The following is a 12,591-nucleotide window of genomic DNA, read 5'->3' on the forward strand; positions in this document are numbered from 1 at the left end:
ATCAATGTGATAGTCGATATCACTGGTAGTTATCAATGTGATAGTCGATATCACTAGTAGTTATCAATGTGATAGTCGATATCACTAGTAGTTATCAATGTGATAGTCGATATCACTAGTAGTTATCAATGTGATAGTCGATATCACTAGTAGTTATCAATGTGATAGTCGATATCACTAGTAGTTATCAATGTGATAGTCGATATCACTAATAGTTATCAATGTGATAGTCGATATCACTAGTAGTTATCAATGCGATAGTTGATATCACTAATAGTTATCAATGTGATAATTGATATCACCAGTAGTTATCAATGCGATAATTGATATCACTAGTAGTTATCAATGTGATAGTTGATATCACTAGTAGTTATCTATGTGATAGTTGATATCACTAGTAGTTATCAATGTGATAGTTGATATCACTAGTAGTTATCAATGTGATAGTTGATATCACTAGTAGTTATCAATGCGATAGTTGATATCAATAGTAGTTATCAATGTGATAGTTAATATCACTAGTAGTTATCAATGTGATAGTTGATATCACTAGTAGTTATCAATGTGATAGTTGATATTACTAGTAGTTATCAATGTGATAGTTGATATCACTAGTAGTTATCAATGTGATAGTTGATATCACTAGTAGTTATCAACGTGATAGTTGATATCACAAGTAGTTATCAATGTGATAGTTAATATCACTAGTAGCTATCAATGTGATAGTCGATATCACTAGTAGTTATCAATGTGATAGTCGATATCACTAGTAGTTATCAATGTGATAGTTGATATCACTAGTAGTTATCAATGTGATAGTCGATATCACTAGTAGTTATCAATGTGATAGTCGATATCACTAGTAGTTATCAATGTGATAGTCGATATCACTAGTAGTTATCAATGTGATAGTCGATATCACTAGTAGTTATCAATGTGATAGTCGATATCACTAGTAGTTATCAATGTGATAGTCGATATCACTAGTAGTTATCAATGTGATAGTCGATATCACTAGTAGTTATCAATGTGATAGTCGATATCACTAGTAGTTATCAATGTGATAGTTGATATCACTAGTAGTTATCAATGTGATAGTCGATATTGGCTGTTGCATTGAAGTTGAAGTGTTACGCGCCTCTAATCTGTTGGTCGTTTTACAACTACAGACGTCATAATCGCGCTTTCGATTAATCTAGGCATTTTAAACGTGGTAAAGTTTTACCAATTTTAATCTTGAAACATCCTGGCTATCAGATTAACTCAAACATCAAAAGTAACCGCAAATGATAGAAAAATACCGATACTTTTTTTAAAATCTACAAAAAATGTTGTGTTAAGTTGATCTTTAATGACGATGTTAAAATAGAAGTAAGAAGCGCGGCTTGAAGGTAATCCAAATATCTATTGTTGACATTACCTCAGCCTAGATGAATAAGTGGCTATGCTAATAGAATCCTCACAAGGAACAAAATTGGTAATCATAAGGTAAGGTCAGAGTCTGAGCAGAAAAAGCAAAGAGCAAGAACCTTCAAACTTGTCTTCTCCCACAAAAGTTGGTATCTTAGGTTTAGCATGGTGTCCGGTGCCGACAACCAGGTACTCACAGGTAGTCAAAAACCGACTGCCATCCTTCTCACTATACACTAACCAGTTGACTTGTCCACCATCATCTCCGTAAGGACCCTTACCACCTGTGCAGAACCAATACAAAAAGTATTGTTTGGAAAGGGTCCAATAAATTAACGATAAAAGATTTGCATAAGGCCCCAAGACTAACAGCTACGGCTACACACCGCCTTTTGCCTAAAAGGAAAAAGTGTAACTCTATGATCAAGTACAATTACTAGTATCAAGTCAGTCCTTCAAATTCTCTCACTCGATTACTAATGATCATTGTACAACCTGTTGGATGGTACGGAACCTACATGCAAGCATATGCTTTAAATGTACCGCTATGGAGCATTCTGTATACCACTGCAATTGCTACTTAATAAGTGACGAATAAATCGTTTGCAAATAGCCTGATGATAAATGTTCTCACTAGATCGCTGTACACTGACGACTCTCGTTTTATATTGGATATGGGGTGCGAGGTTGAAGTGCTCTGCATAATCATCTATGTAAGAGGATATGGCTGTGTGGTGGGCAAACTCGGGGCCCTCATCTGGAAAGGGAAAATCTGAGAAGGCATAATTGTACCTCGAGACGTTTCTGCAATCATATGGATGAAAACCTTTGTTACATGTATATTGAATAGTTTAGTATATTAGTATTGAAATGAGTAGAGATGTAGTTGGAGCAGCTAAGTGGTTTACTGAAATGTTGCTGTTAATCCTAAAACACCATACTGGCTAAACGCCTATTATTATCAAGCCTGTTAATCACATCAAATACTATTAATGCTATATATTATTATAAGTATTATCAAGTCTGTTCATCACATCAAATACTACTAATGCTATATATTATTATAAGTATTATCAAGCCTGTTCATCACATCAAATTCTACTAATGCTATATATTATTATAAGTATTATCAAGCCTGTTCATCACATCAAATACTACTAATGCTATATATTATTATAAGTATTATCAAGTCTGTTCATCACATCAAAGACTACTAATGCTATATATTATTATAAGTATTATCAAGTCTGTTCATCACATCAAAGACTACTAATGCTATATATTATTATAAGTATTATCAAGCCTGTTCATCACATCAAATACTACTAATGCTATATATTATTATAAGTATTATCAAGTCTGTTCATCACATCAAAGACTACTAATGCTATATATTATTATAAGTATTATCAAGTCTGTTCATCACATCAAAGACTACTAATGCTATATATTATTATAAGTATTATCAAGCCTGTTCATCACATCAAATACTACTAATGCTATATATTATTATAAGTATTATCAAGCCTGTTCATCACATCAAATACTACTAATGCTATATATTATTATAAGTATTATCAAGTCTGTTCATCACATCAAAGACTACTAATGCTATATATTATTATAAGTATTATCAAGCCTGTTCATCACATCAAATACTACTAATGCTATATATTATTATAAGTGCTATATATTATTATAAGTATTATCAAGCCTGTTAATCACATCAAATACTACTAATGCTATATATTATTATAAGTATTATCAAGCCTGTTCATCACATCAAAGACTACTAATGCTATATATTATTATAAGTATTATCAAGCCTGTTAATCACATCAAAGACTACTAATGCTATATATTATTATAAGTATTATCAAGCCTGTTCATCACATCAAATACTACTAATGCTATATATTATTATAAGTATTATCAAGTCTGTTCATCACATCAAAGGCTATTAATGCTATATATTATTATAAGTATTATCAAGTCTGTTCATCACATCAAAGACTACTAATGCTATATATTATTATAAGTATTATCAAGCCTGTTCATCACATCAAATACTACTAATGCTATATATTATTATAAGTATTATCAAGCCTGTTAATCACATCAAATACTACTAATGCTATATATTATTATAAGTATTATCAAGCCTGTTAATCACATCAAATACTATTAATGCTATATATTATTATAAGTATTATCAAGTCTGTTCATCACATCAAAGACTACTAATGCTATATATTATTATAAGTATTATCAAGCCTGTTCATCACATCAAATACTACTAATGCTATATATTATTATAAGTATTATCAAGCCTGTTAATCACATCAAATACTACTAATGCTATATATTATTATAAGTATTATCAAGCCTGTTCATCACATCAAAGGCTATTAATGCTATATATTATTATAAGTATTATCAAGTCTGTTCATCACATCAAAGACTACTAATGCTATATATTATTATAAGTATTATCAAGCCTGTTCATCACATCAAATACTACTAATGCTATATATTATTATAAGTATTATCAAGCCTGTTAATCACATCAAATACTACTAATGCTATATATTATTATAAGTATTATCAAGCCTGTTAATCACATCAAATACTACTAATGCTATATATTATTATAAGTATTATCAAGTCTGTTCATCACATCAAAGACTACTAATGCTATATATTATTATAAGTATTATCAAGTCTGTTCATCACATCAAATTCTACTAATGCTATATATTATTATAAGTATTATCAAGTCTGTTCATCACATCAAAGACTATTAATGCTATATATTATTATAAGTATTATCAAGTCTGTTCATCACATCAAATACTACTAATGCTATATATTATTATAAGTATTATCAAGTCTGTTCATCACATCAAATACTACTAATGCTATATATTATTATAAGTATTATCAAGCCTGTTCATCACATCAAATACTACTAATGCTATATATTATTATAAGTATTATCAAGTCTGTTCATCACATCAAATTCTACTAATGCTATATATTATTATAAGTATTATCAAGTCTGTTCATCACATCAAAGACTACTAATGCTATATATTATTATAAGTATTATCAAGCCTGTTCATCACATCAAAGACTACTAATGTTATATATTATTATAAGTATTGTAAAGTCTGTTCATCACATCAAAGACTACTAATGCTATATATTATTATAAGTATTATCAAGTCTGTTCATCACATCAAAGACTACTAATGCTATATATTATTATAAGTATTATCAAGCCTGTTCATCACATCAAAGACTACTAATGCTATATATTATTATAAGTATTATCAAGCCTGTTCATCACATCAAATACTACTAATGCTATATATTATTATAAGTATTATCAAGCCTGTTCATCACATCAAATACTACTAATGCTATATATTATTATAAGTATTATCAAGCCTGTTCATCACATCAAAGACGACTAATGCTATATATTATTATAAGTATTATCAAGCCTGTTCATCACATCAAATACTACTAATGCTATATATTATTATAAGTATTATCAAGCCTGTTCATCACATCAAATACTACTAATGCTATATATTATTATAAGTATTATCAAGCCTGTTCATCACATCAAAGACTACTAATGCTATATATTATTATAAGTATTATCAAGTCTGTTCATCACATCAAAGACTACTAATGCTATATATTATTATAAGTATTATCAAGCCTGTTCATCACATCAAATACTACTAATGCTATATATTATTATAAATATTATCAAGCCTGTTCATCACATCAAATACTACTAATGCTATATATTATTATAAGTATTATCAAGCCTGTTAATCACATCAAATACTACTAATGCTATATATTATTATAAGTATTATCAAGTCTGTTAATCACATCAAAGATTACTAATGCTATATATTATTATAAGTATTATCAAGTCTGTTAATCACATCAAATACTACTAATGCTATATATTATTATAAGTATTATCAAGCCTGTTCATCACATCAAAGACTACTAATGCTATATATTATTATAAGTATTATCAAGTCTGTTCATCACATCAAAGACTACTAATGCTATATATTATTATAAGTATTATCAAGCCTGTTCATCACATCAAAGACTACTAATGCTATATATTATTATAAGTATTATCAAGCCTGTTCATCACATCAAAGACTACTAATGCTATATATTATTATAAGTATTATCAAGCCTGTTAATCACATCAAATACTACTAATGCTATATATTATTATAAGTATTATCAAGTCTGTTCATCACATCAAAGACTACTAATGCTATATATTATTATAAGTATTATCAAGCCTGTTCATCACATCAAATACTACTAATGCTATATATTATTATAAGTATTATCAAGCCTGTTCATCACATCAAAGACTACTAATGCTATATATTATTATAAGTATTATCAAGCCTGTCCATCACATCAAATACTACTAATGCTATATATTATTATAAGTATTATCAAGTCTGTTCATCACATCAAAGACTACTAATGCTATATATTATTATAAGTATTATCAAGCCTGTTCATCACATCAAATACTACTAATGCTATATATTATTATAAGTATTATCAAGCCTGTTCATCACATCAAAGACTACTAATGCTATATATTATTATAAGTATTATCAAGTCTATTCATCACATCAAATACTACTAATGCTATATATTATTATAAGTATTATCAAGCCTGTTCATCACATCAAATACTACTAATGCTATATATTATTATAAGTATTATCAAGCCTGTTCATCACATCAAAGACTACTAATGCTTTATATTATTATAAGTATTATCAAGCCTGTTCATCACATCAAAGGCTACTAATGTTATATATTATTATAAGTATTATCAAGCCTGTCCATCACATCAAATACTACTAATGCTATATATTATTATAAGTATTATCAAGCCTGTCCATCACATCAAATACTACTAATGCTATATATTATTATAAGTATTATCAAGCCTGTTCATCACATCAAATACTACTAATGCTATATATTATTATAAGTATTATCAAGCCTGTTCATCACATCAAATACTACTAATGCTATATATTATTATAAGTATTATCAAGCCTGTTAATCACATCAAATACTACTAATGCTATATATTATTATAAGTATTATCAAGCCTGTTAATCACATCAAATACTACTAATGCTATATATTATTATAAGTATTATCAAGTCTGTTCATCACATCAAAGACTACTAATGCTATATATTATTATAAGTATTATCAAGTCTGTTCATCACATCAAATTCTACTAATGCTATATATTATTATAAGTATTATCAAGCCTGTCCATCACATCAAATACTACTAATGCTATATATTATTATAAGTATTGTAAAGTCTGTTCATCACATCAAAGACTACTAATGCTACACTTGATCATAAGTATTTCAATTTTTTGCTATGCTTCTTTCAGCGAAAAGTTAAGCTCAACACGCAACTCAGAGACAATTTCATAGATGTCAGCTTCAAGATAGCAATAAAAAAACCACTTACACGTGTGTGAACCCCTTACATGCGTGTGAACCACTTACATGTGTGTGAACCACTTACATGTGTGTGAACATATATAGGTGTGTGAACCACTTACATGTGTGTGAACCACTTACATGTGTGTGAACATATATAGGTGTGTGAACCACGTACATGTGTGTGAACTAGTGCTGGGCACGGGTAGTAATACTCGTTGAACTCGCGGGTTTATCTTCTCTCGAGTATCGGGTAATAGAGATTTCGGGTATTCCGGTCCTTCGGGTTCGGATTTTGACTTTCAAGTTCGGGTTTTGACTTTTAAGTTCAGGTTTCGGTACACGGATCCGTCGGGTAGTGTTAACAAAAACTCGGTCTATTGCGCCCTGCGTTTTTAGTCTGGGACCACAGGGCATTTCTGTGTCATTTTTGCTAAGGAGGCATGACAATGGGGTTTAACGAGTCTTTAATTTAATAGATAGAATAAAACATATCATACCTTATTTACTATACCTACTCAAAATATTGTAGTCAAGCAGTGATTACTTGTCATTAAAAGGTGAGAAAAAATACTTACATCAAATTTTATTTGCGCAATTAGCCAATTCGGCTTCGTAAACAAATCTATGCCTTTTTTAATACGGCGCGTGTACGCTATCACCGATAACACATAGGTCCTTAGTCTGTTTCCGCTATCGCCTTGTTAGAAACAGCCATCAGCGTTGGTAGTACCAGTGAAAATTTAACAACTCTGTTTAAATTGATTACCGCAGCTAGCTATTATGGATTACATAATTCATTATAACCAAGTTTTACTAAGCCAACAAGCCTTACTAACGGAAAAAGCCGATAATGTAAAGTTTTTTGTGAGATTTGGAGCACCATCTACAAAAAGTCAGAGAGGTACATAGAACATGCTTAAGTATTAAGCTACCATAGACCCTATCTTCTGCCACCTGTTGACACGAAAATGCCCTGTAGCCCCAGACTATTTTGACTGTTTAACAATCCACCTGTTAACGCTGCGAGTACGAATTTCAGTCGATAAAAACTGTGAAAAATGATAAATAAATTGAAAAGAAATATAATTGCTTTGTAAATTTGAAGATAAATCCGTTTAGAAAAATTAAACATAAAATCCATATCAACAAACCCGATACCCGAAAAACCCGTAGGCAAATAAATACCCGAGCCTAGCTCTACTAGCTACCCGATACTCGAAAAACCCGAACAGAAGGGGGTGGGTCTAAACCCATTGACCAAGAAGTACTCGTGCCCAGCACTAGTGTGAATCACTTACATGTGTGTGAACCACTTACATGTGTGTGAACATATATAGGTGTGTGAACCACTTACATGTGTGTGAACCACTTACATGTGTGTGAACATATATAGGTGTGTGAACTTTACATGTGTGTGAACCACTTACATATGTGTGAACAATATATAGGTGTGTGAACAATATATAGGTGTGTGAACCTTACATGTGTGTGAACTCCATCACCCCGTATCTGTTTGGGTTAAAATGCCAAAGACCACCATGATAATCTCCAGCCTCATAGACAATGCAATCTATTCCAAGCTGCTTCATTGTCTTCATTGTGACAAGACCAGAGACTCCTGCGCCAATAACTACCACTTTGCAGTGTTTCTCCATCAGGCGCAGCAATCTGTAATTACACGCAATTTGACTAAAATGACATCTTAAACCATAACTGCCACGAACAACTTTTATCGTATTTACTAGGTAAATCAGACACGCTGATTCCGATTTTGTAATCAAAATAAAGATTAGGCCACTAACTTTCAGAGTAATGAAGGACTTTTTATAGCGTTTTAATATCGGTCTCGAAAACAACACGATCGGCATAACAAGCTCCGCCCATAAATACGTGACGTAACCTAGCTTTTTAGGAACAGAAGTTACGTAGGGATGTTTAGACCAATTTAGAATAATAGAGATGGGTGTTTTAAAATCCATTAATATCTAAATTCAGCCTTAAAAATAATATCAGTCTTTTCTGAAAGGTAGATAAGCTATTTAGCATTGCATATTTAAAAAGCACAATAACAACGCTAGCTTGTGATAAAACTGCGCTTTTTGAGCTCATTTTTCTCGGCGTCCAGCCCATTTAAACGTCATGTAACAAGCTGCGAGCAATTTTAAATAGTTAATATCCCTTTCATAAAAAACTGAAATTATTTTACAGGCTGGATTTAGATAATAATGGATTTTAAGACACCCATCTCTATTATTCTAAATCGGACTAAACATTCCTAACTTCCGTTTCTGAAAAAGCTAGGTTTCGTCACATATTTATGGGCGGAGCTTGTATTGCCGATTGTGTTGTTTTCGAAACGGATATTGAAATGCTTTAAAAATGCCTAAATGACTTTGAAGGTTAGTGGACTAATCTTTATTTTGAGTACAAAATCGGAATCAGCGTGTCTAATTTACATAGCAAGCTCGATAAAAGTTGTTCGTGACAGTTATGGTTTAAAATAATCTGAGGCTAAAAAAGATAAATAATTTTAGGATTATCATTGTTTTGAATACAAACATTTATCGACTTGGGAAGTCTACCATGACCTGACTGCTGCTGCAACATATCTATCCCTACAATGAAAATTTATGCTGCAACATATCTATCCTTGCACTGAGAACTTATGCTGCAACATATCTATCCTTGCACTAAGAACTTATGCTGCAACATATCTATCCTTGTACTAAAAACATATGCTGCAACATATCTATCCTTGCACTAAGAACTTATGCTGCAACATATCTATCCTTGCACTAAGAACTTATGCTGCAACATATCTATCCTTGAACTAAGAACTTATGCTGCAACATATCTATCCTTGAACTAAGAACTTACGCTGCAACCTATCTATCCTTGCACTAAGAACTTATGTTGCAACATATCTATGGAGCAAGTTGATCGTCTGGGAAAGATGCTACAAACAGCTAATGTCATATGGACTCGACGATACAGCTAGAAAAGCTACTGAGTAGTTACAAAAGTTAATGAGTAATGTGTTTTATCACACGAAATCAGAGCTACCCCACATGAACGATTATGATATTGTAAAATAAACTGCTGGTTCCCTTTACTCTCTACAAAACAGTCAAGCGACCACACCGAGTGTTAACCACCAATGATATATATATATATATTTAATAAATAAACATTATTAAATATATATATATATAATAATAAACAAATATACATAAGCATACATGTATGACAGGCAATGAACCGCATTCAAACATGCAGAGAGTGCACACGCACAGCTCTGCCAAAACGATCGAATCTTGCTCGTTATATATACTTTCTTCTTTTTTAGGCTCCGCCCACTTTTCTCTTTAGCGTGCTTCCAGTTTTCTAATCAGTTTCTTTGGTCATCCAAGCATCCTCAATGGTGACCGAGCAGTCTCACATGTCTCTTGTGACCGGAAGGCTCGGCCTGGTGACTGTGGTGACCAGGAGGTCGCTCACCATGGCCCGGGTCTGTATTGTGTGTATTGTGTTGGTTTTGTCAAGTTTGAGGGATTGTTGTGTTTTATTAGATGATTTTCTGTTTCTGTTCGTACACTGACTAGAACATTCTAGAACCGCCAGTGTTTGAAAAATAACTCATAGATGACAATTGTTTTTTGTATACATTAGTTAAAAATAGAGAAGCTGGACTGTCTGTCAGATAGCAAACAATAATTAGGAGTATTGTCTACATTCTTCAACAACCAGCTGCACCAAGAAGCATTCCACAAAGTATTCAGAAAATACCATCACAAGTCAGAAATTCAAACCTGCCTTAAAATTAGCTATTTCAACACCAAATTGTCAACACTTAGACGATCCTCCTACATGTACACTAAACATCACCGAAACCTTTGACTAAAACCGCCAAAAAGTGGACTCAACTTCCAAACTCAACTTCAATTTCGTGCACCACCTAAACTTTAAATTTACTTTGAAAAACCTAAAATAAATAGATGTTTTAAACTTACGAGAAAACAGGTTTTACAAGTCAAGATAAAAACTCGGTGTTGAAGATGTAATGTGTTGTATGGAGATATCATTGAAATGGGAAGCCAAAAAAGGAAGAGAGTCTGAGCAAAAAATGTATGCAATTTGATTAATCCGTAAAACATCTAGTACACCAAAAGAATCTTAGGAAAATCAATCAAGAAGATGCATTAGCCGGCGAATCAGAAAGCGCCAGGGGGCCACTAAGAGGGTGTTCAGAAGTATCACCTAAAGAATACATATTGAAAGCGATTACACACGCACAGCTCTGCCAACCTCAGGTAGACGTAACCAAAATAACAGCAGTTAGTCATCATTTCCAACCAGTACATTTGAATTACATACTCAAGACCATTTTACTCAAATACCGATTTTCTACAACATACAGAACAGAGCTTGAACAGTTAAACATTTTCGCAAAGACTCACAAAAACAGCTATAAATGAGCTCCATTGACTCTGCCTTTTTCTTTTTGAGTCTTGAAACTCGTCGACGTACGAGACTGAGCGAAAGGACAACTGTTCGAGCAAGGGTGTAGTTTTCATTGGCTGTCTTTATTATTTCACCCCTATTATTATTATTATTATTATTGGTTTAGAATTTTGGTAGTTTGTATATCTAAAGCGTTAGATTTGTAGAAATATAGATATATCTGTTGCTAGTAAATATTGACATCTCTTATAGCTTAGCAGGGATTCGTTAAGAGCAGCACTCCGAGGCAGTTCAATTAGAAGTTTTACGAGGTTTTACGGTAGATTGTATATCACTTAACACGGAATCAACGTCGGAATGTTGAATGTTTAAAACGGCTTGAAAATTGTTGTAATTAAACGTATACGTTGTCTTAGTTAAGGAAACTATTAATCGTTTGACCTATACACAGAATACATGTAGATTCAATAAGTATCCATTCAAAAAGCGTGAGTCCCGCGTGTGTGATATAGTGATATACAATGTACCGTAAAACCTAGTAAAATTTCTAATTGAACTGCCTCGGAGTGCTGTTCTTAACGAATCCCAGCTCAGCACCTTCGCTAGTGTCTTAATCGATTGTTATATCTGATATCAGCCATGTACAGATAGACGTAAAGAAAATAACAAGTTACATCACCATATGGCTTACTTGACAAACTTCCAGAGTTACGACATCCACAAATCTCATCTTTGGGATTAGTGCCATCACATGACAACCCCCTCATTCCACTGTCTGAACATTAAGAACGTTACATTAGAAGGCTCAAGATTATTGCAAAAAGCCAGTAATGAAAACCCAGATTAAAATCCTAAAAACGGCATCACACCCCCAGTCAACGACAACACCCAGACGATAACAACTTTCGTCATGCGGTACGAAGATCCGCGTCTGGTGCCAAGCTACACCAGACAGGGATTAAAGCTGGAAGATTAAATGTTATGAAACCCCGCTGACGTAAATTCAACAGGACATAGCCAGGAACCCCAGAAACTGCAAAACCCAAAATTGGAGATCTGAAACATATAGTTTCACTCTTTGACACCGAGGCTAACTCCTAATCGATATATAAGGACGTATATTCACCTTCATACTTCACTCTTCAATACAAGCTTCTTCACAGCAATCAGACGTGTTAGT

General features: G+C 32.5%; 1 protein-coding gene across 1 annotated transcript in view; it reads right to left on the reverse strand.

Annotated features, from left to right (window-relative positions):
• The window catches only part of LOC137406056 (flavin-containing monooxygenase 5-like), a 75,937-nt gene extending 67,324 nt beyond the window's left edge, over positions 1 to 8,613 (reverse strand). The window contains exons 1-3 of the mRNA XM_068092577.1: positions 8,433 to 8,613; positions 2,045 to 2,214; positions 1,530 to 1,694 (exon numbers count right to left, since the gene is read on the reverse strand). Coding sequence (XP_067948678.1) covers positions 1,530 to 1,694; positions 2,045 to 2,214; positions 8,433 to 8,605 — 508 coding nt within the window. The 5' untranslated portion in view covers positions 8,606 to 8,613. The remainder of the gene's footprint in view (positions 1 to 1,529; positions 1,695 to 2,044; positions 2,215 to 8,432) is intronic.
• Between the last annotated feature and the right edge of the window lie 3,978 nt (positions 8,614 to 12,591).

Source organism: Watersipora subatra, chromosome 10 (assembly GCF_963576615.1).
Source record: "Watersipora subatra chromosome 10, tzWatSuba1.1, whole genome shotgun sequence".
NCBI lineage: Eukaryota > Metazoa > Bryozoa > Gymnolaemata > Cheilostomatida > Watersiporidae > Watersipora > Watersipora subatra.